The 27,124-nt window shown below is 40.7% G+C and overlaps 1 protein-coding gene across 27 annotated transcripts in view; it reads right to left on the reverse strand.

Annotated features, from left to right (window-relative positions):
• MAPT (microtubule associated protein tau) overlaps positions 1-27,124 on the reverse strand; it is an 82,249-nt gene that overhangs the window by 54,444 nt on the left and 681 nt on the right. For 2 of the 27 annotated variants that reach the window (XM_083411014.1, XM_083410991.1), the window contains exons 2-3: positions 25,540-25,592; positions 21,864-22,022 (exon numbers count right to left, since the gene is read on the reverse strand). Coding sequence is in view for 7 of the 27 variants with exons in the window: in XM_083411013.1 (XP_083267139.1) it covers positions 11,544-11,613 (70 nt within the window). In the remaining 20 variants the exon portion in view is untranslated. Of the gene's footprint in view, positions 1-11,543; positions 11,673-13,304; positions 13,605-21,863; positions 22,265-25,539; positions 25,593-27,124 lie in introns of those variants that run through there. The other 25 variants (XM_083410992.1, XM_083411004.1, XM_083411015.1 and 22 more) reach the window with 24 other exon arrangements.

Here is a 27,124-nt window from a genome sequence, read left to right on the forward strand (position 1 = left end):
TCCCTCTACATGACAGCTGCACCATGATTTCATGTCCTACATTCAGACTGAGTGGCTGCACATTACTTAACTCTGCCATAGGCATAGATCATTGTCAAAGGAACTATTTTTATAATACAGTTTAATATAAAAATAGAGCTTCATGGCAGAGTTGGTACAAACAACTCAGATAAGCACTTTACTAAGTTTTATCTGCAATTTATTTTGTTATGATTAATTTTTAAACTGACACAATTTATGCGAGGTGTTTAAAAGTACTCCTACTGAGAGTAGAACCACTGAAAATAAAGGACATTACTAACTTAGGTTCATTGGTTTCTATGGGTCTATTCTGAGTAGGATTTGGTTGAATACAACCCTATGTTTCCTTTAATTCCCAATGTGTGTGAAGAAAACTAAACTTCAGCCATTTTGTGTTTAGTTATAAAATGGTTGCCTTCTGTTTAGGTATTGGGTCATTTGGAATTTAGAAGCTGTTCCTGGTGGGGTGTGTGTGTCAAAAAGAGCATGGAAGGTAAACTACAAAGAGAAACCTTATACAAATTAGAAATTTAGCAATACTCTATTGCACTACTGATTGAATGGAATATTGCTTATAAGTGAAACTGACCAGCAGGTGGGAAGTCCATTCAAAAAGATTAAAACTGGAAAAAGCCAGAATGCTGAGAGTTGCAGAAGATCCAGATTACAGTGATAAAAGAAGGTGATCTAAACAAGAAGTCTGGAAACTGCCCTGCCACAGAATCAGGGTGAGCTGAAGTAAACTTTGCTTAAGTAGGAAAACATTGTAGAAAAGATTTAAATGGATGTGTTTTACCATGTTACTTTCATATCCTAGTTGCTCAACTGCTAACGCAGCTTTAAAACCTTGTTTTCCCCCTAGAAGCACCATTATAATTACTACTGTTTTTCAACGCCTTTAGTAAAAACTAAATTTAATGGAGATTTAGCCTTGGCCCGATTCCTTGATTTTCAACTCACATCCAAGCTGCACTCTATCCAGTCCAGCTGAGTCAGCAAAAAGTCTACAAGAAACACCAAAGTTATAACACACGTTTGGGGGCCTGGGGGCCCTCCAGATATTGTTGGACTTCAACTCTCATATATCTATTTCAATACAGCATCTGGGATAATGGGAGGTGTAGTCTGGCAACATCCATTGGGCCACAGGTTCCCTGCCCCTAATATAAAGTGTTCTTTCAATTAAGGTAGTCGGGGGGGGGGCAACCATTTACTTGGTGGCAGCACAGAAGACCACATAATGGGAAGGGCAAACAAAGGGTGACATTCATTGTTTTGGTCACCTCCCCTTCTCTCCCTTGCATTGTAAACTAGCAACCTGTGCTGTGACATCCATGAAATATATACATAGAAGGCGGGGAGTCTAGGGTAGCCTTAGTCCCTTTCATTCATCCTGTTGAACCTATAGATTGAGAGTTTCAACAGTTTTGAGATAATGAAATCCTTTGCCCTTATACAGCACTTTTTATCTAATGACATCAACAAGGAGGAACTGCTCCCACCTTGCTCCTCCCTTTGTCAAGCTGGAAATAAGCAAACTACAGCAATGGTGTAACACCATGTGCAAATCAGCACATGGAGAGAAACGAACTGCAAGTGTTGATTCATATATAACGCTAAACCATGGCTTATTTCCTCCCCACTCAGCAGAGAGGAGTAGGGTGGGCACATTACTGCATTACTGGTAATCTATAACATGTTTCAGACTACATCTTACAGTTGGTTATGTGCAGTAGTGTTGTGGCAAGTTCAGAAATTAAGGGTCCCTTCATGAGTCACAACTGCACCTCCCCCCCCCCCCACAGCCACACACCCTTTTAATAATACAATAATTAAAAGGTGGGAGGGAGATTATTATGCACTTAGGTTTGTTCAATATCATACAAAATCAATACACAGATTTTTAAAAAAAAGATTATACAAGAGTTTTAATTATACAATAATAATTAGGGATGTATTACAATGATCAATACAGATCACCATGTGTTGCCTTTCAGATAGAGCTGCTATTTTCTGTGCAAATAATTTGGAGTGCTGAAATATCTTTTTTTGGAGTGACATCAACTGTCTTTTCCTTCAGGTTCCAACGTATGTAACAGAACTTGCAAACGATTATTTTGAAACTAAAGCACCTCGTGTTTTCAGTGTTCCTAAATATTTAGCTTTGGAGCATTCAGAACAACTCCTCTGTATTCTTCCTGTGTGCCTTCCTCAGAGTGACCCTAGCTAGGAGCCAATCCTGTCACTGACTCACCTCCTTTTACTCTGACTGGCTTCCATCAGCACAAAGGGTGAAAATACATCTCTGTGGCTAAAAAGCAACCTTTTAGTGCTGATTGGATGGTCATTGATGACAGGGACTCTGCTGCAGGCTCTGTGACCTCCCGCAACCCCAGACCACCACACCTCTAAATATGTGAGCACAGCCAGAGTATTGCCACTTTTGCTTTAGGCAATCTGTCATCTTATTTCACCAGGCTCACATGCCCAAGTTAATTCCCCTTCCATTTTCCCATGGCAGTTCCCTGTCCCACTTCTCACAGCATCTAAGGTACTGGCTATACTCAAGGCAGAACACTTTCTTCCACTTGCATAGCTGCAATATATATGTGATGTCTTCAGACTAGAACCTTTGGAATTAAACCTTGAAATCCCACCCTCACATCAGTCACATGCCCTCCTGTGTTCCCTGAAATAGAGAGAGTTTAAGCATATCACTAAATGCTTAAATCCAATCCAAGGATAAGTACAGGATTCTGTTTTCATTATCAGTCCTCAGTTCTAGTTCACACACTTAACCAGTTGACGGTCTTCTGCAATGTACACACACAACTTTGAACACATATCCAAGATGTGTGAACATAGATGCTCCATGCAGGGGCCCAGTTTGTGTGTATTTCTCCCCCCCAAAAAAGAACTCTTCCTGTCTCACTTTAGGTGTATGTTTGAAGGTAAGCATGCCTACCAAACCACCATGCAAAGGGGATCATCAGTCAGTGAGCAGTTGAAGCTCACTTTACACCTCAGGAGATGTAAAGTGATATCTCCTACCACACCTTTCCCACAAAGACATAATTCATTGTCTTGAAGACTGGCTTTCTTCAGTGAAACCTCATTGAAACAACCACAGCTTCTTCCATTTCAAAACTCATTTTGAAGCTTTGCTTCTTTTTTGGCACTGACTCTCTCTTTGTTCTTTCTTTTCTCAGCACCAAAATGCTGAAATTCTACTCAACTTTATTAAGTTCTGAAGCAGACATTTTTGTGTGCCATTATAGGAACTTAAATAAATAGAATGAAGATTCTTAGGACACCCAAATCTGAACAATGCCCCTGTGGTTGTGTGGTGAACCCCAAGTCCTACATAATAGTTTCATCATAAAAACAAGTAATTTTCAAACCACTGCCCATACTCCAAATGAAGAAAGAGAAACCACTTGCTATAATTTTTAAAATAGTTCTTTATAGCAGCAGTATCGCTAAAAGTGAGTCCCAAACTTAGATGTACTTATAATATACTCCATCAGTAATACTTGCATTTTTCTGTGAAAAGTCAACGGACAGTTTGCTTCTTGGATGCTTGTTTTCAATGAATGCAGGCTTTCAGAAGAAAAAAAACCACACACAAACAGCCTGCACTTAGCTGAATAGCCTTTGAAATGAAGGCCTCTATGCTTTCCATCTTCTTAATGGAGTCTCTATCAAAGGCTGCAGGACATAATGCCTGAAATGCTGAAGTTATTTAAATGCTACACCTTAAGTACTTTCCTCGCTACAGAGCACAATACACATGGGGCACACAAGGTGCCCCATGATATTCTTGTAAAGAAGCTGGTAAAATGCGGTCTTGACTATGCTACCACTCAGTGGATTTGTAACTGGCTGACTGACCGGACCCAAAGGGTGCTCATCAATGGTTCCTCTTCATCCTGGAGAAGAGTGACTAGTGGGGTGCCACAGGGTTCTGTCTTGGGCCCGGTCTTATTCAACATCTTTATCAACGACTTGGATGATGGACTCAAGGGCATCCTGATCAAATTTGCAGATGACACCAAACTGGGAGGGGTGGCTAACACCCCAGAAGACAGGATCACACTTCAAAACGACCTTGACAGATTAGAGAACTGGGCCAAAACAAACAAGATGAATTTTAACAGGGAGAAATGTAAAGTATTGCACTTGGGCAAAAAAAATGAGAGGCACAAATACAAGATGGGTGACACCTGGCTTGAGAGCAGTACATGTGAAAAGGATCTAGGAGTCTTGGTTGACCACAAACTTGGTTGACCACAAACTTAACATGAGCCAACAGTGTGACGCGGCAGCTAAAAAAGCCAATGCAATTCTGGGCTGCATCAATAGGAGTATAGCATCTAGATCAAGGGAAGTTATAGTGCCACTGTATTCTGCTCTGGTCAGACCTCACCTGGAGTACTGTGTCCAGTTCTGGGCACCACAGTTCAAGAAGGACACTGACAAACTAGAACGTGTACAGAGGAGGGCAACCAAAATGGTCAAAGGCCTGGAAACAATGCCTTATGAGGATCGGCTAAGGGAGCTGGGCATGTTTAGCCTGGAGAAGAGGAGGTTAAGGGGTGATATGATAGCCATGTTCAAATATATAAAAGGATGTCACATAGAGGAGGGAGAAAGGTTGTTTTCTGCTGCTCCAGAAAAGCGGACACGGAGCAATGGATACAAACTACAAGAAAGAAGATTCCACCTAAACATTAGGAAGAACTTCCTGACAGTAAGAGCTGTTCGACAGTGGAATTTGCTGCCAAGGAGTGTGGTGGAGTCTCCTTCTTTGGAGGTCTTTAAGCAGAGGCTTGACAACCATATGTCAGGAGTGCTCTGATGGTGTTTCCTGCTTGGCAGGGGGTTGGACTCGATGACCCTTGTGGTCTCTTCCAACTCTATGATTCTATGATTCTATGATTCTATGATTCTATCTGCTGTTTTGGTTTGTTTGTTTTTTAAAGGATTTTATTTCCCTTAGCCACAGAATTATGTGTGGGTTGTAGCAAATTATTGCAGACACAGGCTAAGGAACCTAACGTGTACAGCTGGATCAGTTCCTCAGACCAAATCCATGCAACAACACTGAAATTCCTCCTCTATGTCATAGCTGCCACAAAATATACTTTATTTTCAGTATATTCTTCCTGGACAGTCACATGCCCTCCTTCCATGCTCCCTTAATTGGAGGAAAAAATGAAAGACCCAATTTCAATATCAGGACTCCATGTCAGCCACACACTTACCCAGCTGGCAATCCTCTCTATACAGCAGTAGACACTTGAATGCAAGAAGTAAATACTTTCCAACTTGCAACAGGAGAGAAAAGCTTCTCTCGGTTACTATTATCTGAGTCTGGGCACTGGGACAAAGCAGAATTCTATCAAGATCAGGATCCGTAGTAGGCTGCTTTGTGAGGTACCTACGATAGCTCAACATCAACTGCTGACATCAGGACTCTAGCCCCATAAACAGTGGGGAAACCACTGCTCCTGCTCAACAGGCCACCTTGAGCAGAGGTGGAACAAAGCAGTTGTAAAGAAACACACACACTTACCTGCAGCTAGCCTACCAGCTCCTCTACTCGCCTTCTGTATGTTCTCAAACACACAAAGCCAGACAGAACTGGACAGGTTGTAGAACAGCAAACGCTGCTGCCATGCACTACCTCCAAAGAACAGTGATGGTTGCTCCTCCTTGCAGTCATCCAGCAGCACCTCAATCCAGCTCTCACATGAGTGCAAGCACACACAGCAGAATCAGCAGAATGGAACTACAAGAAAAGCTGGTGAGTTTTGAAGTTACTTTGAACACTAGTACGGGTTTTCAGAAGTGATGGAGACTGGGGCTGAAGAAGGGTTGGTACGACAGCTGCAAAACAATTAAATCTTGCCTCCTAATAGAGCCAGTAAGCCTACTGCCACTACAATCATTGGAATCAGAGACAGGCAAGCTATGAGGACAGGGGTTCACTGCAGATCTTTTGCCCAAGAGCCACAAAATCTGGAGCTATCCATGTCCAGGAAATGCCCCATGGACTAGCACCGTTCATTGGGGTGGGGGCGCTAACCTAGGTTTTCAGGTGTTTTGGGGCTACCAACGGCAATCAAGCCCAATGGTCAGGGATGATGAAGTTGTAGTCCAGCACAGATTCCCCATGAAATCTATAAATATTCAGAAAATTTCAATAGTGCTCAGTAAGTTCTCAAATTTGATAAAATAGTATCTGGCTGCAGAAGTTAAGAGAGGGTTAATATCACATGTGGGTGCTTTTCCAGAGTCTGGTACAGTTCCATTAATTGAAGGAGGGAGTTCCTCTACATTGTCCCTTGATTTTATGCTCTCCATAAACAAGCAACAGTAGCCCTCCTGTAATGCTGCGAAATAATATATCACTCTGCTTCTCAATACTCCACTGCTGTAGTCTCTGGGAATGAAGCCACAGAAAGGAATTATGTGAGCTCCCAAATGCTCAACTTTTATGCCAACACACAGATTTGTTTTTGTCCTTTGATTTCACCTCAGGCTGGAAAAGATGTTGCTCTTTCTATGTCTTGGACCATGAAGAGCTGCATGGTCCAAGGTTCATTTTCTCAGGTTAAGCAAGTAAGACTTTGTTCCAAAGCCTTTCTAAAGATATACCAGTATTTCTGGCAGTGGAGTGTAGGAAATTATTTACTGGACTTGGACAGTATTAGCAAAGAGAACACAAGAAGATTTGGAGTTAGGTACCATCAATATGCAGATCACACCCAGCATAACTGATGGTTGAGAATGGAAACTGGCAGGATGAAGGCACAATGAAGAATACATAGGTGCAAATCTGCTCAGGTAAATGATGTTCATCCTGTTTTGGACAGAGTTGTACTCTCTCCAAAGGAATAGGCCTGCAGTCTCAGAGTGCTTCTTAAACCATCTCAATCACATTTCCATATTGGCAGAAAGCACCTTCTAGAAGCTTAAGCTGCTTTGTCAGCTGCATACCTATCTGAACTGAGAAAGCCAGGTCTCAGGTCTCATGCTCTGGTGATGGTCAGGTTAAACTACTGTTATCTAGTATACATTGGGTTGCCTCTGAAGACAGTTCAGAAACTGAAGTTAGTTTAGACAATAGCTGCTAAATAACAAAGACCAGGCATTATAAAATTATACTAGTGCTCCATCAACTGCACAGACTCTCAATTCATTTCCAGGTTCAGTTCTCAATTGCTAGCTTTTATCCTTCATGGCTTGGCACTAGGATACCCAAAGGATTGTATTAACATGTTCCTGTACATACACTAGGCAAGGCTCTTTAAGTTCTTCCACCACTTGAGGTGCAGACAGCTACCAGAGAAAGAGCCTTCCCAGGAAGAGCATTATAAAATCAGGGCACCACCATTGAAAACTCATTTCAGCACCAAACAAGATAGATATTTATTTTCTCAGGCTTTGCAATGCAATTTGACCCGTTAGCTGGATTTGTTGTTTTTATGCTGCTTCTAGTGATTTACTGGTTTTAATGCAGCTCCATATGCTTTTAATTTGTTTTATTGTGTTTTTACATCTTGTAAGCCAATTTTATTAAAGTGTGGGGTAGAAATACCTCAAAATTTAAATAAGATTTTTCCTTTGTGGTCTTGGTAATGGTGTGGGCTGAACATCAGATCAGCCAGCATGCAACTGGAATACAACTGGACATATCTATATGTCAAAAGTTGATGCACAGCATTAAAAGTGTTAAATTTAAAAAGATCAGAATTATTTCCAGGAATATATTCACCAGAAGAACTTTATCCTTTGAGGACACTATATATACACTAAACAAAGTTAGACAAACATTTTCCTATAGATTGCAGAACATGTGTTCTCATTTGTAGATCGCAGAACATGTGTTCTCATTTGTTTTATAACATGTAGTAGCTCCAGTGTTTTATGCTATTTAGCATCCTTGTTATAAACTAAGAATTTTAAAAAATGAATCAGGGTGCACAAGTAGGAATAGGCAGATACTTCCATTCTATATCAGTTTCACATCCACTCAATACATTCAATAAGTCTTTCTTGTTCTGTTTTTTTTTTAAATGTATAAAATGTACACATGCATGTTTTATACTTCTCAATGCATTTCCCCAGAAAAGACACATCTTTCTATGCATTTTTAACTAAAACTGAAAGGCAAAATTTGAAGAAGTGTGCAGTTTAATTAATAGCTGCATTCTGATCCATATACAAGTCTAGGACTGCCAAATTTATTCACTTGAATCAATGACTGAGCATTTTCTAACTATCATTTTATAACCACCAGTTTTGTCTTTGGATCCATAGTGGCTTCTAAAACTATACAGTTCACCCTTAAAGTGCTGAATTAAGAGTCTAGTATTCCTACTCCTTTAGTTCAGAACCATGTATCTTCTATAGAATGAATTAGTTTTGACAGTGATAGGAAGAAATTTATACAGCAAGTTCTTCTAAAACAAATAATTCTAGGCCCATTTTTCCTTTTCAACCTCCTTGCATGAGTTTTAGAGTTTACTCTACAGTTTAAGACCAGTTGTGGCTTTTGGATCTTAGGATAAAATGCAAGCTTGGAGCAAACTCCCGAAGGAGATTGCATAAAAGGTTATTGTAATGACTTTCTTAGAAGCTTCTTTCTAAAAGATAAAAAGCTCCACATTCAGGAGACACACTGAAGATTTACAAGTTCAAGGTGTCTGCTGTTGCTTAAAACCATTGCTCTCTTCCACAAGGAAGCTACCTGTCAACTCAGATTTGTCCATCTAGCAACTGTCCAGGTCTTAAGCAGATAGATCTTCCACATGACCTCCTACCAGATATTTTAGCTGGAGATACTAGGGACTGGACCTAGGACTTTCTACATCCCAACATGGACTCTACCACCTAAGGTTCCTTCCCATCACAATAATCTTTACAGATAACTAAAAGGTTCTCTTCTCTTTTTAAGAATAAGTAGGAGTCTCTGAAGTCATGTCTTGATAACAGAAACAATGGCTTATATCAGGTTGCATCCAACATAGAATAGAACTATTTAAATTAATGGTCATTATTAACTTTGGTCTAGTAATTTCATTGGGTCTACTCTGAGTAGAACATAGCTGGCTACAACCCACTGAGTTGGCACACCCACTACAGAATTAATGAAACTGTCAATGCTGATTTAAGGAGGCAGGTTAGGTTTTTTTAAAGACATTCCTATATTTACAAATATAGCAGAGATGAAAAGCAAATAAAATCTAATAATTAAAAAAAACCACTGCCAGCTGATAATAACAATAAGTATATCCCATCAATCCTGGTTTATATGTACAGTACTTATATGTAATTAATAAAGACAGTCCAAATAGGTATCTAAACTAATTATTACAAGCCACATGTTCAAATACAGAAAGGGCAGTGAGATCTTCAATCCATTGGGTGATAGATGGTAGATGTTTGTCCTTCCAACCTTGCAGTGTAAGTCTCTTAGACACCAAAAGGACTCATAGAACTCACTTTTGTTGTCATTCTGTTAGTTCAATATAATTTATGAGTGCAAATATTAATGATTTTCTCAAAACAAAGTTGATATGAGCAGTAACTTCAGACAAGAAACAAACCATTACAGGACATGCCCACATCATAAAGAGGAATTTTCAGCATGACACTGCCAACATCTAACTAACAAATCTCTTCCTATAAGAGCACTGTGATGTCCAACATACTGGAAACACCAATTTTTGTTGTATCACTCTCAATTTTAAATCTAACGAAACACTGCATATACATGCAACTTTCGGTTGACTGAGCTGAATGGAATACTTTAACCCTCTGTTCCATTCAACTTTAAAATCCTGGACATAACACTTTTTTAAAGAAGAACATTATCCAAGGCATACATTTACATTAGCATGCAATGATCACTCTTTTACAAAAAAAGTAAATGGTATGACGAGGCTGCTAAGTTTATGAAGTATTTTCTGAAATATGAAGTTTTGTTTTGTTTTTTAATAGCTGCTTCTGATCAAGAGTATGTTCTCACTCAAAAATGCATCAGGCATAATAAAAAAGTAGAGTAAGTTTGCGAATTATATAATTTTCTGCAGCAACTTTTGAGATTTATTTCCTCGTGTGTTGTTGTTCTGCATGAAATATGCACACACACCCCAGCACAAAGAGACTATCAAACAAATGTGTTTTTTTCTTGGAGAAATATTGGGCCTAACATTTGATAGGCTGCACAAGATAAAATATATGTAGATCAGCAAAATAAAAATGGCATACCACAAGGTATGCATTTTAAATATATTTTAATGATAAAATTAGTTTAAAACAATTTGGTGTTGACATATTGACATATTGAGGAGGGCTGTATGTGCATGCATATACCTCTACCTTACCTCGAAAGTATGAGCTATGAGAACTCTTCTTTACAGAGAATGGAACTCTCAGACATGATACAATATACCTACCTTCTTGTTGTTGGCTTTTGGGGGGGCAATACAGGGAAATGGGTTTCTACTTATAATACATTGAAATCATGCAAACAACATGATGCAAGTGTGGAAAACCCATGTTGTCTTTGAATTTGATGTATTTAGGAATGATGCTTGAAAGCAATGTTTCATAAGTATAGTGGTAACTTCAGTTGAGTTTCTTGTGCAAATTAGGTTGGAACCCTAAACACACTTAGCAGTAATAGACCTCACTGAACACAGTGGAACTTCCTTCCAAATAAACATGATAGTATTGCTCTGCTATGCACTGGGGAGGTTGTCTCTGCCTCTTGGCACTGCAACCACAAATACATCTACTGGAATGCTCAGACACACACCAGTTAGAAGGAACTAGGGGAAAACCTGATGGCCACATCAGCTTTTTCCTTGGTTCCAAACAGCCCAAGAAATAAGAGTTTCTCCAGCTAAAATACCTGTATTAGCTGGTGGCAGAAATTTCCCTAAATTTCTTCTAAAATATTAAGTGAAATGCAAGGATGATGCAAGACCAAAATCTGGCTAACTCCAGTACCACATCCTAGGGACAGAGCTCTTTTCTTATAACCATAAAATTAAAGCTTTGCAGTGCATCTAAAGGGATCACCACCAAGTATGTTCAAATGCTATGCTTTCATTCATGACTGAAGTAGAATAGAAAGAAGTCTTAATAAATAATGTATTAGAGAGCTGGTGTAGTGGCCAAGAAGTTCCTTCTTCAAATCTCACCTCAGCTATGAACTCAGAACAGTCAGTCCCTCATCCCCAATTCCCACCTGTAGCATAGGGACAATAAACTAACCTACCATACAGGATTGTTTTAAGAATTAATGACATCATATGCAAATGATTTAAACAGTCTAAAGAACTATAAATTAGCAACCATGGATTAGGGAAGTTATAGCACATACATTGACTATTTAAAAGGCTGAATAAATATAAGGACAATCCCAGGAATCTTTTTTACCCTAGAATTCTATGATCTCACCAGCCTAACCATGCAGCCCTTGCTGACAAATTAGTGGCATTACTTACCAATATAGTAGTTTATTTGCACATTACAATGACCAATTATCCCCAATAAAAAAAATGGAAGATGCAGCATCAATTACGGGGAAAATCCATAATAAAAATGTGTTTCTATATTCATTCTAGCAAGGCATCTATTTTAATGCCAATTCTGCTGGTAGACAAAAGGGTTTTTTCCTCTCTATCCCCACCCAAAACTACAGGAGCATACCACAGTCTTTACCCAATGAGAACTGCACTTTGCATCCATGTATTCTAGCCTAGCAGGGGCGTGACCAGCTGCTGCTATTACACTCAGATCCATTTTTCTCTCAGAGAAAACCATCTGAGACAGAGAGAAAAACAATGAATGCACAGAATAATCAAGCTGTAATCTTTGGGTGACTATGATTCTCTAGAAAGCTGTGTGCGCCCCCCCACCCCCAGCTCTCCACCACATCTTGATCAGGAATCATCTATCTCCCTGTTATATTTCTGCTCAGAACAGTAACTATTAACATAATAAGCATGGAGAAGGGGGAAAGAGTCATATTCATTCTCTTTCAACTCACCAGTCTTGTGCTACTGTTACACCCAAGAATTAAGAATCCTAATTATACATCGCATAATACTGACCCATATAGAGGAACAAAGCAACTCAGCTCTTAGAAAAGAGTACTGTGCAGGTCATTTACCCTATCTCTGATTTCCACAATGAAAAAAAAATGCTAACACAGAATACATTTCCCTTTCTTAGGCTATTTCCCCCAACATCGTAATTATCTAAGCAATACTGGAAATATGACATGGACTGCAAAACATGGCACCACTGATATGAAGGAGAGCCCACCCTTTTTCTCTCTCCAAGATCCACACCTACTGCAGCACCAACAGCCTATCATTCGCCATCACCCTCACAATCAAAACCAGTCTCCCAAGCAGGAAACCAAACCTATCAGAGACAAGAGATGGGGGGAAATGACAGTTAACAGGGTCAAAAAAGGGGTTCCTTAAAATTCACCTATAATTCCAAATGAAGTTAGCAGATCATTTGTTAAATGATAAAATAAAATGTTACATATGGATGTTTTTTAAAAAGAAAAAAAGAAAGTGTGCCTCAAATTGCCAAAAACAAGCAAAAACTGCATTCCAGGCAACTTATTACTATAAAATGTTATTTATTTAAAAAAAAAGAATAAAAGTAATTGTTGTTGTTGCAAAATATTTATAAAGAGATACATACAATTAAGCCTACCCTTGAGATCCTAAGAGACACACCCCTACTGCCCCATTTTGCATTACGATTACAAGCCTCTCCACTGAATGATGATAGAAAGAAGCCCTAATAAAGCTACAATAGACCAGGGAGGAAAATAACGTATTTGTACTGCCACACGCGCTGGCAGGTGGCGAGTGCGTATTTCTTTGCAATAGGGCTCCTCTTTTCAGAGGCAGGGGTGTGGTTAAAGGAGAAGAGATGAATGCTGTTCAAATTGCTGCAATTAGGAGAGTTGTATAATTGTGAAGAGAGCATTAAGAGATCTACCGACATCATATGCAAACGGAATTACGCCGCGTACTGAAGCCGTCGGATCCAAAGCTATATTGCATGGCGCGGCGCCTCTCCCTCCAGCCACTGTAAGCGCATTCACTGCGTAACCGCGCGCACCTGTACGCCTAACGCACCCCCGCCCGTCCATCCCCACCACCCAAAGGTTTGCAAAGTCTGAAGGCCCTCGGTGCAGCTGCTCTCCTAAGAGCAGATCGCACCGTGCTGGGAAACCCTACCTGGCGCTGCGGCTGCTAATGCTGCTGCAGGGAGAGCTCTCTGGAAAGTCTCGCTCACCAAAGCCGGGAGGAGGGGGAGTGACAGGAAAGAGGGAGAGACAGACAGAAAGAGAACGCGCCTATCTAGCGACGGGAGCGCGCACAGGCTCCGGAACCTTCCCAAGAAGAACTCGTATATGCGCGCTCGCAAGGGCCCTCCCAGCTCCTCGAGAAATAAGGTTGCTCCCACAATGAAAGGCTGCCCGAGATGGCTCTCCCACGCACGCGCACAATGCCCGCCCGTCTCATCTTTCAGACACCTCCCTACGACCGTCAGCGCATGCGTGGAGGCTTTACACCGACTCCCAATGTGTTCTTTGTCTTCTTTAGAAAAGCCGGGTTTAAACAAAAAACACACCAAAAAAACCTCCTTTTGGAGCCGCGCCGGCGTGAGCACTATTTATTAAATAATAATAGTTACCGTTCTTTATAGTGCATGGGACGCAAGGTCAGCGCAGCAGAATTACAGACAAAGCAGTGTTTGTTATAGTGCTATAATTAAGAGTGTGGTGCCCCACTCTGAAGTCATACTGGAAAGCGTTTTGTAACATCCCTGCTCCCAGAACACGCGTGTTTACACTTAGGTATATACCATGGGCGTCCGCAAGGGGGCGCATTGCTCCCTCATTAGCCATAATCCCCAGATTTCCAATTTTACTTTTTTAAAAATGAAAGATCCCAGCACTTGTAGAATCAGGAATATGAAGCATTTTTGTTTTGTGAAGAACTAGCCTCTCCCATCTGTCTGTATTTTTAGCCAATAAATGAGGTCATAGTAATGACTGACATTTGGGAAAGCAAATCTTGCCAGCTAAACAAAGAGCAGGCTAGAAGACCAACTGCCTAGAAGACTCTAGAGAAAAAAATCTTCGTTTGCTTTTAAGCATTTTCTACTGTTCTTCCCTGTGGAGAAGTGATTTCCCCATAAAAAAAAACTCATTTATCCAGGATTTTAGTATCACTGTGACTGGGAAGTAGTGTGTCAACCCAAAACAAAAGGTAATAGCAAAGACAATATATTTCTAATGTGGATCTTAATTAGATTTTTCCCCTCCCCAGTTTGTAATCATTTAAAAAAACACTCTGCCAATACATACATAGAGACAATTCATCATTATTATGCCCATACTGCAGAGGGCAGGGCTGTGGCTGGGAGAGTGAGTTGCGCCAGTCCTGCAAAGTAACCAACTGCAATTGTTCTTATACACCTCTTGCTGAGAGAGGAGAAAGTATACAACAACCCTGAATGGTAGTCCAATGTTATTATCCTGGTGTATTGGGGTTGTTGCTTCTTTAAAGGGAAATGCATTTTGGAGCGGGGATTGGCAGCAAAATTAAGGACTAGAGGGAACAAAGCAGCGAGGGCAAGAATTCCTGGGAATGCCAATGTCACAGATACTACTTTTTATTAATCGTTCAGAATTTAGTATCTATCATACCTTTCAACATTACACAAATTAAAATAGGAACACATGTACTATTCTTGCATCAAGGATTGCTACCTGAGCACCCCTCCTCCTTTATGCTGTTACTTGTTGACGGAGGCTTTGCTTTGCTTCCTATACTGTGGGCCAGGCCAAAGGGGAAACAAACATGGTCAGAAGCAAGGGTGCACAGAACAACTAATGTGAATTTTACCTTTGTAGGGTAGACTAGTTTCTACACAAACACCCTCACCACCACCTCCTCTCTCCTTCATCCAGGCAACCAAGAGGCAACATCACAGTTCAAGGACACATTCCAGTCAGGTAACAACAAGGAAGGCCCATCCCGTGCTCGCTTCAGCAGCACATATACTAAAATTGGAACGATACAGAGAAGATTAGCATGGCCCCTGCACAAGGAAGGCCCATCCCATCTCGCCACCTGAGGAGAAACATGAATGTGCCAACCCCTGACACTGGATCACCTCCCCCCCTTGCTGAAACCTGCCATGTGGGGGGCGTTCTGGCAGTAGAAGTGGTGGGGCAGGCGGGCGGGATGTTGCCTCTTGCACTTCTACTGCCTGAGGTGGCCCTCTGCCTCATGGGTGGGCCAGCTATGAGTAACAGCACTCAAGGAGGGTGTAAAGCAGGGCCAGTGAGAGCTGTAACTTGGGGAGAGTCCCAAGGGCCATACAGAGAGGCCCAGAGAGCCACTTTTGGCCAACAGCCTGAGATTCCCTATCTTTGCCCTAAAGGATGCCAAACTTCTTCTGTTTGGCTTGTGCTGCACTAAGTGATAGTGGTGTCCAGAAAGTCAGCCTACTGTGTGGATGGTCTAGTCTTCATTTGATGATGGGTGGAAGTTGTTGAAGTACTGTTGCAATTTCTCAAGCAGCCTCCTTTCCTTGGATCCAAATTATTAATATTTCATTAATCTATCACAAGTAGTGAAGAGATAGTTAAGGAGACTACTTGGTTGGATAGTTGTTTATCGGAGCTTATAGAGAAGGGGAGCAGTGCAATGGTGTTTGCTTTTTAAACAACCCAAAAAGCTTGAATCTAGCCACGTTATTTAAAAGTTTTTTAAAAGGTGTTTACAGCACCTGTAAACCTGTAGATTGACCACCCCATCTACAGCATATGAAATGGCAGAATGCACACCAAATTATTGCCATGCAGCTCAATCCTATAGTCAAAAGTAAGTGCAATGGGCCTTATGCACAGGTAAGCATGTACATAATAGTTGCCAGCCTCTGTTCCTGCATGTGCATTTGCATGATAAGCACTAAAGCCATAGGCATCTGCCTCAAATTCATATTTAACTTTTGGATACTTGAAGTAGAATAGTGAAATCTCAGTTTGTGTCATGCTGTCTGGCATTGATCCCCTTCTCAAGTTCAGGGGAACAAAAGGTTTTGGAGGCACCTCTCTTTGAGGAGTCACCCCATGTTGCCAGACCTTCCAGGCCAGAAGTTGCTGCTTTACTGGACTTACTCAGATTTAGAAGACACACATGCAGTGCAGTCCCTTGTAAAGTGTTTCTTAGGAGCAATAGTGTGTTTTTAAACTGCCTGTTTACACAATTTCTGCTACATGATTTTACATATTCTCATGCAAAATTAGAGACATGTAGTTAATGTTGGTACAAATTTAAAAAATATGCATTGTTATAAAGAATATTATTTGACTTTTCTCACTATGTCTCTGTGATTCTTGTTCTGTTCCCAAATCATTCTTGGTTTTTTTTATTTAATGATTAATCAAAATGGGAGGAAACACAATTAAATACTTAGGGTTGTCTTACTAGGGAAACCTCCTGCAGTTTTCCCATCCCTAAATCCAATTACAGGGGATAAGTAACCATGGAATAGGATGGTAATAATTCTTTTGAAGAAGCTGCAGTAAGTAGCTAAACCTAAGGAGCATTATCTGAACGACTAAGCACTAGAAACTTAAGGAGGAATTTATTTGTTGCCTTTTTTAGATACATCATTATTATCACTAATAAAGCACAGTGTTGAGAGGTCTTGCATGTGGAAATCAAACTCAGGTTGACAAACTTGTCCAGAACCTATATACCATTAACAATGGTATCAGTCTCCGAGTATTTGAACTTCAAACAGAGAATCATGTTGTAAATTATATACCTTGTTTTTCTATGACCTCTCAGTCTGTAAAGAGGTACAGTATTGTATTGCACACTATTCCTGCCCTTAACTACTACTGCTGTGAATGGTCAATTAATTGAATTGTCACAAATTTTACTTTCTGCATTTAATCATCTGACCGTACTGTTTACTATTTTCTCACTCTACACCCACATGTATGTACCTACCAACCAACTAAACTGATGAAGTGGACTCTAGACCACAGATATTTATACCATAATAAATTTCTCAGTTTTTAAGCTGCAATAAAATTCTAAAATGCTATCTTGAGCAAGCATATAAACTTTCATGCCAATATATCAGTCCTCATGGCAGATACTATATTGTATTCTCTTTTGCATACTTCCTGTTCCCCTGAAACATGGGGGCAGGGGTCAAGTTTGGATTCATCGTTTAAATGCAGGCTGTTATCTGAGCATGTGTGCCAGTTTCCATGTTGATGTCTCAAGACCAAATAACACTTTATACTAGTAAATATTTGTTCCCAGCATGATGTTTACTGATGTAACAAAGAATATTAGGGTAGGGGGCACTCACAGGGGAGAATCAACATGAGGGAACGAGGACTGCTTAACTCCTTCTACACCAACTGGTGCTCTTCTGCAAATGTACTCATCTAACCTATTTTACTTTCAGCCAGCTTCAACATTAAAGATAATCAGGAACTAAAGAATCCACACATTAGAAGGTAGCAGAATCTTACACTGAATGTGAAAAGTGCCATAGCATAACATTACGGGGGGGGGGGGGATTACTTAGGTTAGGGGGAATCAAAGTAATTAGAAGCAAGCACAAGAGACAACAACCTACAAAACACAAACTATGTGCATAAAAAAATAAGAATGATAAACAAGACATGTTTTCAATGCTGGCGTAAAGAAAATTGTGGGGGTGGGGTGAGGGAAGCTGAGGGAAACACAGTGAAGAAGAAGTCCATGCTAAGGTGCTCACACGTCTGCCCTCAGTTGCTGAGGAAGCAAACCAACAGCATTCTAGAGCAGCCGTTCACCAATTTTCCCAGAGAAAGGTTATGTGCAGCCACATCTAGGGATGTCAAAGAACACTGATAGAAACAGAAATTGCTATCACTGATGTCTGCTTATTTGTCCCATGTCCAAAAAAAGCAAATCAACCCAGAAAAAACAATTCCTATTCATTGCTGTTCTTGTCTTCAGTCCAAACATTACGTAATTGATGTTTTCCCCTATTTGCATTAAATCTCCTTTGCAGAGATACGTTGTGTAATAGGGCCGCCATACCGGCAACAGGGGTTAAATCATGTTGAAAATGCATAAAAAAACTTTAAAGTTCCAAAATATTAACTGTAGAACTTTTCCTTAAAAAAGTTCAACAACTTCAGGTGCTCAACAATTTCGGGTACTCAACAACTTTTGACATGTCATGGTTTTTTAAATATGGCAACCCTAGTGTAATAGCATTACAATAATTAATTAATTGCATAAAATTCTGCTGCAGTGGACAGTGACATTAATAATGTTGTTTTTGTTGCAAGCCAAACTGCAGCAGAACAGGAACAGCGCTGCATGTGACAAACATCAGTTGGACTGAAAATCAATAACTTTTTGCATCCCTAGTCAAATTCTATGCACACTTGCTTGGGCATAAGTCTCACTATATACAGTCATACCTTGGTTTTAAAACAGCTTAGTTCTCAAACGTTTTGGTTCCCGAACACCGCAAACCCAGAAATGACTGTTCCAGTTTGCAAACTATTTTTGGAAGCTGAACATCCGATGGGGCTTCTGCAGCTTCCAATTGGCTGCAGGAGCTTTCTGCAGCCAATCAGAAGCCACATTTTAGTTTCCGAATGTTTTGGAAGTTGAGTGGACTTCTGGAACAGATTCTGGTTGACTTCCAAGGTACGACTGTACAAGACTTATTTCCTTGTGTGTATAGAAGTTTGCCCTTCAAACCTCTGTGTTCCAATGAATAATAGTCCATACTAGGGGGCTTACACCATTGGATCCCCATAAAACCTTCAACCAATCTCAAGATGTCCTGCCTATCCCCCATCACTCCCTGAGGCTAGACATATTTGTTTTCTGTTTGTGATAATAATAATAATAATAATAATTTTTATTTATACCCCGCCCTCCCCAGCCAATGCCAGGCTCAGGGCAGCTAACAAGCAATAATAAAAACAAGTTGAATGAATACAAGCAAAAATATAGGTACTAAAGGAGAATTCTATGGTCTTAACCCTCTAGTGTATTAATTAGACTTAAGCATATTGCTTATATGAGGCTGGTTATTCCACAGTCTGAGGGTGACTGCCAAAGGCAGTTTGGCAGTTATAGTTGAAGTTCTGTTTGATGAGATGGGACTAGTGAGTGAGATGTTATAATTTTTTTCAGTTAATGGAATTCAAAAAGGTATTGGGGTTGGGATTATAAGGAACAAAGTATCAATTTGTTGGGGCCTACCCCTCTTTTCAATGAGAGAAAGGGCATGAGTTCTTCAGTGTAAAAAGGCAAAAGAGCAGGCATCAGTGGGAATTTCTGGAAGGGCTTTGATATTGTTCTGAAACCATGACATTTAAAATACTAAGTAAAATATTAATGGAGACATCACAGTGTCTACCTCATGCAAGAATAGAGGCTTGACTAGGGGAGGAAATAAATGTCTCACTAATAGAGTTCTTTGACTGTCAGCAAGCATGTGGATGCAGGGTAGGGCTATCAATGGCTGCTAGTGACGATGTAACTGAGACCAGGGAAAGGGCTCTGCCGTGGGTGAGAAAAGAAGAGCCAAGGTGGAAGACAGAATGGTGTGGCTTATTATTGTGTGTTGTATATATTTAAATTTACTTTGAAATTACTTGGAGTCTGTGAGATTTAAAGGTAAATGTAAAGGACCCTGACAGTTAAGTCCAGTCGCGAACGACTCTGGGGTTGCGGCGCTCATCTCGCTTTACAGGCCGAGGGAGCTGGCATTTGTCCGCAGACAGTTTTTCCGGGTCATGTGTCCAGCATGACTAAGCCACTTCTGGCAAAACCAGAGCAGCGGATGGAAATGCTGTTTACCTTCCCACCGGAGCAGTACCTATTAATCTACTTCCACTTTGACGTGCTTTCAAACTGCTAGGTTGGCAGGAACTAGGTAAAAATCCAAATAAAAATATTGCGGAAGTCAAGCTACCTTTAGGGATATAAAATGTATCCTGTGAAATGCATTCAAGACAGGGCAAGTATACTTGTGCACTACTTCCCTAGAATATACACACTTTTCTTATAAATCCAATTAGCATTAATCACTTGAAATAGATTCAGAAAAGCACTTATTCTTTCATCTAAATATTTAATTGTCTAATCAGCAGCACTTAGGGATCCTACTTGAAGCATTAAAACATTGGATAAAATATATGCTGATACCCTGGGAACTGAATTGGGAGAAGCATTTTCCAAGTATTTCAGCCACATTGTAGAATTAACATTCATACTCATAGGTAAGTTTTGAAGCACTAACTTATAAAGTATGATACAAGATTATCAATACAGAGTTATTAAAGACATTTCACAGGAAGGGTACTACTACTCAGAAGAGGAGATATTGCTTACAAGCAACTCTCTGCCACAGTCATAGGATTTGTCTGATTTAGGGTCCCTCCATGACTTTAAAAAGGTTCATTGGTTCAAAATATTAAGCTTATTTTCCCCTTAGACTTAACCTTTGCACTCCAAAGCTATAATATTTTGTGCCACATTTTTGTTACTTGGGGGGTGGGGGGAGCTACCTATTTGGTTCCTGCAACAATATATGTAAATACTGTGTTTTTTGCTCTATAAGACACACTTTTTCCCTCCCAAAAAGTAAGGGGAAATGTGTGTTCGTCTTATGGAGCGAATGCAGGCTGCGCAGCTATCCAAGAAGCCAAAACAGCAAGAGGGATTGCTGCTTTCACTGTGCAGCGATCCCTCTTGCTGTTCTGGCTTCTGGGATTCAGAATATTTTTTTCTTGTTTTCCTCCTCCAAAAACTAGGTGAGTCTTGTGGTCTGGTGCGTCTTATAGAGCGAAAAATACGGTAGTTTGAATTACTCTCAGGAGATCAACTTGGTGTGCTTAGGTGTCTTAATGATATAAAGGTGTGCTTATTCATACTCATCCTGAAGTAGACAAAGGTAGGGGTCCCCATGCCTGTGAAGAAGACACAACCACTGGCAATTTTTAGTCTGATATATGTTTGGGCATACAACAAGAGTGATTACTTCTCTTAAAAGACAGAAAACTATCTTTTGTACTTTAAGACACATATAAAACAAACTAAAATAAAGGTTGCTATCTTTTTCTCTAAGCCCTGATTCTGTGCCTTCAACAGCCATCTAACCCACCGAGATTTAACCAGTAAAATTTTTCTCAATGATATATGTTGGATTCTATGAAACGACTTCAGTGGGCACTTTTGGCTCATAACTAAATGTTGCTGACCATAGTTAAACCCAATACCACAGAACATTAAATAAAGTATTTCCAGACATGCATTTTACAAGCTCCCTCTTGCTCTTAATGTCTCTGTTAGTCAGATCTTTAAAATAATGTTTCTGGTTGCATAATTTGATGCTTCTCTTTCTTTCTGCAATTATACTTTCTATACTGTTCTGGAAATCCTACAGATATTTGGGTTCATTTGGACCCATTGTGTGGTTAGCAACAGGTTAACACTAACCTCTAAACTTGAATGAAATCCTCTACATTAATATAAAAAAGCCTACATTTGTCTTGCATTTAACCACTCTCTCAGATAAGTAATGATTTATTCTAAGTCAGAGCTGCTAGATGTATCACATGAGTGATCTTGCAACACACATACTGTATCTCTATGTGGATTGGTATTATTCTCCCCCCTTTTTTGCAATTATCTGCAAGGCTAAACAACATAAACTTGCATACTAATATTTATTCTAATTACCTTATAAAAGATTCCTTTGAATACTTTTCCCTGGGATTCACCATTTAAGCTCTTCCCAGATTTGGAACTCTTCAAAGGCAAATTCCAGTTCTGTAGATCACGTTTTTCTTGTTCGGTGTGCAGAAAACTCTCCCAAAGTGCTTCCAGGTATCTGTCAACCTGCAGACAATATGGACCCTGCTCAGTAGCTATGCAGCACTTGATTGCTATTATTTATAAAAAGCATACATCCCTATGGCACTCAGTGTAGCAGGAACACCTGCTGAATATAACACACAGCCCCCACTTGATTACCAGAAAGAAACACTTTCCCCATTGTACAGATGGACAAACAAAGGGTTAAATGACTCCCCTAAGGTTCCACAATGAGTCTGTGACAGAACTGTCTGCCTAAGGTATCCGTATGATCTCTGTCACCATAGCAGCCAGCTAGCCAGCTAACCTCACAATTGGTGTATTTACAATCCCCTTTTGGGGTATTATCCCTCATTTTTTATAACAGAAAATTGTAAAGTCTGTGTAAGTCCAGAACCTGCAAAAAAATTAAAAACTTGTCTCACACAGATGATTTGAGGGAGTAAGTAGCCTATGTCTAGTCTTGTCTCAGATCCCCAGCAATTTATGTATTTAGGCAGCTTGAGTCCTCCCCCTCTAATGCATTTCAATTAATTTTAAATAATGGGAATTTAGAAAAAGAAGAAGTATCCTTGCCAAATATTTCCCTTATATTAGAATATATATTATTTCAAGTTACACAAGTTAGAAACCCAACATGTATTTATTAGTTCACTGACCGGGTGATGGACCAGAATGAAAAGCAGGAGGAGACAGAGAAACTGACAACACATTGTAGCAAGGATGCTAGTGAGAAAATTTGTTTCCCAAATATGAGTAGATGTGAATTTGAAGTTGAATGCTACCATTTGAAACATGAAACCTGCTACAAATTCTCAACAGTGTCAGTATGATGGACAGTGTGTTGTCCTTCCACCCCCACATGTAGGAACAGAACCAAGACCAGGTTACTTTAGAACCAGCCCTGCCACTCCTGATACAAAAAGCAGCAGTGGGAATATGGTTTAATTGATTTCATAGCTGCTAGGAATTCATTATTGAAGGGTTTAATATTTCAAATCTTAACAATTTTCATTGGCTCCAAACATTCAAGTTCCATAGTGCTTCAAGAAATGATACAATAGACCCATTGTTATTCCCTTTAGCCTCTTAACAACCTTATGAGACAGGCTATTCCAAGGCTCCTCTATGAACTTTAGGGATCAGCAGATATTGGAACATGGATCTCCTACAACCAAATTTAATCTAGTGTAGCATACGGTTATCCAATATGCAAATTATGCCAGTGATATGCATTTTTGTTAACCACATACACTATGGTTCATGATATATTTACAGTAAGGCCTTCAGTTATTAACCAGATGGCCACCCATCACTAAAGTATATTATTGTGATACTATGTTCTATCCAGTATCAGTATATAGCAATTAAACTGCCCCCCCCCCCCCCCCGGTTATAGCTGTCTATAATAAACATAGCAGCTCCTGAAGATAGAATCAAACTACCAGTACTTTTGTTGTCAGAAGTCAGACCACCATCCGTGAATGGGCTACAGTGGTACCTCGGGTTACATACGCTTCAGGTTACATATGCTTCAGGTTACAGACTCCACTCACGCAGAAATATTACCTCGAGTTAAGAACTTTGCTTCAGGATGAGAACAGAAATCATGCTCTGGCGGCGCGGCGGCAGCGGGAGGCCCCATTAGCTAAAGTGGTGCTTCAGGTTAAGAACAGTTTCAGGTTAAGAACAGACCTCCGGAACGAATTAAGTACTTAACCCAAGGTACCACTGTACTGACTTGCAAGTTGCTGGTTGCTGAGATACTTGCAAATAATGATGCACTACGTGGATCCTTATCGTCATCTGATGTTGAATTTAACAACTTATGTGGAAGTGTTCTGGGGATAACCTGAAATAGTAAGCCTTGCCTGTTAAAAGTAAATACTTAGTGGACGGATTAGTTTTTCAATGGTAATGTGGCAAAATAGTTTCATCAAACTTACTCAGACATATAATTTATATACCTAGATTTGATGTAATCAGTCCCAGGGAGACACCTTGGAGGGGCTGCTTAGATCAGGGCAAGGGGTAGGAGAAGCCTATTGATGATGCTGGATTGGGAAAGCTGCATGGGGCTGCAACAATAATCTAAGAGCTCTGGGAGCTAAAATGCAGACGAGGAATCTGATCCTGGGGTCCCAGTGGGTTGTCATCCCAATGCCCCATTTCAGTCACACACCCACTTTTGACTCCAAGGCAGCCCCCTGCCTGCCATGCCTCCTGTACCACTGGAACCTTTGCCTCCCACAGCCTCTGCCTCTCTGCCCACCAAGGCAGCATTTGATTCCCATTCTGGATCTGAGGCAGTACTGTCAGGATCCTGTCACATAGGACACAAAGATTCCAGCACCAGTGTGAACAGACAGCTCATGTTCAGCCCACCAGAAAGAGTGCCTGCTTGCTTGCTTGCTCAATCTAAAGGCACATTCCACTCACTATGCAGAAGCTGTGCTTGCCCTATGCTTTTATAATAGGAGCCCAGGGGGCATGTCAGCTGTTGGATCAACGTTTCAGCTTGCTAACCTTGCCGTGCACCTGCTGTGCTGGTGACCCATGCTTTGCTTATGTACCATACTGATTTGAACAATGTTTTTTTTTTAATTAAAAATCTGTATCCAAGTACTTTGTCCAGTGCAAGCTATGACACTGGGTTTTAAAATACTTATTGATTTTATATTGCTTTTAAAGTGATTGTTTTATGTATATTTCTTTTTAGTTGGTTTGTTGGTTTTAATTGTGCTCTATCTACAATTTTATTTGTGCACTGCTTGAAGAGGTTTTTTGAAAAAGGGATTAATAAATTTTATGAATAAGATGTTGACTATGTACTCTTAAATTGTAAGTGTAACATTACAGTCTTTCAAATAAAAAGAGTAGTACATACAGGTCTGAAATCATTATCCTAACTTGTGATGCTTGCTGAATTTTCTGTACAGTAGTGAGTTTCTGTGCGCTGCTCTGGTTTGCCAGAAATGGCTCAGTTATGCTGGCCACATGACCCAGAAGCTGTCTGTGGACAAACGCCGGCTCCCTCGGCCGAAAGAACAAGATGAGCGCACAACCCCAGAGTTATCCGTGACTGGACCTAATGGTTAGGGGTACCTTTACCTATAGTGAGTTTGAGATTAGACTAAATGGGGTTTTGCCAATTCTGTGGCAATATAGGTATAAGATGGGATTCTGTAGAAAAAGAGACTGCTAAAAAGGTCAAACAAGTTTCTTTATTAAGGAAATAACTTAGCATCTGTTAAGCATCTGCTTTGTTACATAACCTAGAACAATGTGTTGTGACAAACTAATAAGTAGAGATACTTCCCAACAGTTTACATAGGACTTCCGGTGAACTATGTCCTAACCTCACTCCCAGTTTCATATATGGGCCAAAGGCACTTGGGAAAAGGTTAAAATAACTGAAACAGCCGCCTTATCTGCAGAGCATTGGAATATCAGTTATCTGAAGGTTGTTGGCTCAAGTGCAGAAAACTGTGAACCGTAGAAGGGTACACAAATGTTGCACATGAGAATAACTTTGACTTACCAGCCTTAGCTGAAACATCTTTTCATCACGCAGTTTAAGAGTGAGCTCACTTTCTGTAAAAGAAGAGGGTAAATAAATTATGAAAGCCATAGGAGTGTGAGGTGATTGGTGTGGAGACAGCAAGTATTTAACAGAAGTACAAGCCTCAGCACATTTACAGTGAGTTTCTGTTAAGAGTGTGAGAAGTCCTTTGATATGGTATCCCCAACTCCTCTGGAACTTCCTTCCCCAGGAGTTCTCTATGATTGCTTCACTACTTGCAATTAGGGCAGTCAAAACTTTTATTTTCTTTTTTATCAGGTTTTTGAGCCATCCTAGATATCTGGGCTGCTGTGAGTTTTGTTGTTGTGTTCATATTGTTTTTACTGATTTTAATGTGTGCCACTCTGATCTCTTGAGGGCAGAGAGGATATAAATTACTTTAAACAGAAAAATAAAATATAGCGACAACTAGCTCTGTAAGCTGATCAGGTCGGCAGGTCGAATCCCCGCGACGGGGTGAGCTCCCGTGGCTCGGTCTCTGCTTCTGCCAACCTGCAGTTCGAAAGCACGTCAAAGTGCAAGTAGATCAATAGGAACCGCTCCGGCGGGAAGGTAAACAGCGTTTCTGTGCGCTGCTCTGGTTCACCAAAAGCGGCTTAGTCATGCTGGCCACATGACCTGGAAGCTGTCTGCGGACAAACGCTGGCTCCCTCAGCCCATAGAGCGAGATGAGCACCGCAACCCCAGAGTCAGTCACGACTGGACCTAATGGTCAGGGGTACCTTTACCTTTACCTTAGCTCTGTAAGGCTGTGTCTTACAGAGTGAGAGAGATGAGGCTCTTTGTAGTGTGCCAGAATATAAACAGATGTTCTCTAGTGAGGGAAGTGAAGATAATCTCAGCATAGGAGCAAACATATTTCATACAAATGAGCATGACCCCCAACTGTATGAGCTGAAACTGAAGCAGCATGAATGGTGAGTCTGAGTGTCACTGCAAAGGAATATACTGTAGCGAGCTCAAAGAGTGGCAAATGGGTAAGCAGGTGTAAGGAAAAAGGGTGCCTCAACAAGTGCAATGTGAATTTGAAGCTGTGTAGAAGTGAACTTCACAGTAAGAGTTCCATGAACCTAAATGAGTGTTTTGGAATATGAGCCCTAGTATTTCATGAGGCTAGGAAGATGAGCTTTTGAGAGGTGAAAAGTGTTTTAACAGAGGCATTGGTTCCCGTGGCCAGCCCACCTATTAGGCCAGGTGAGCTGACCACCTCAGGCGGCAGTATCCAGCCTCCAAGGAATGCATCGCCTCCAGCCACAAGTGACAGCAGCGAATGCAGCACACTCTTTGGAGTCTGGATCGGCAACTTCCTTGGCAGCCCCCCTCCCCATGCTGCCTCTGCAGCAGCCTCTTGAGGAATAGGAGGCACTGCTCCTCCCACCCCTAGGGAGGAAATAGCGATGGCTACCCTCTGGGGTCTCCTGAGCTCTGCACCCACCCACTTCAACCATCAGGTAAGGTTGATTTGAAATCCCCTGCCCGTTTCCGCTGTGGATCTTCACTCCTGCCTTGTTATCAGTGTAGATCTGCATTCCCTGCCCCTTTG

This window comes from Podarcis tiliguerta (assembly GCF_965153285.1).
Source record: "Podarcis tiliguerta genome assembly, chromosome: 13".
NCBI classification, from domain to species: domain Eukaryota; kingdom Metazoa; phylum Chordata; class Lepidosauria; order Squamata; family Lacertidae; genus Podarcis; species Podarcis tiliguerta.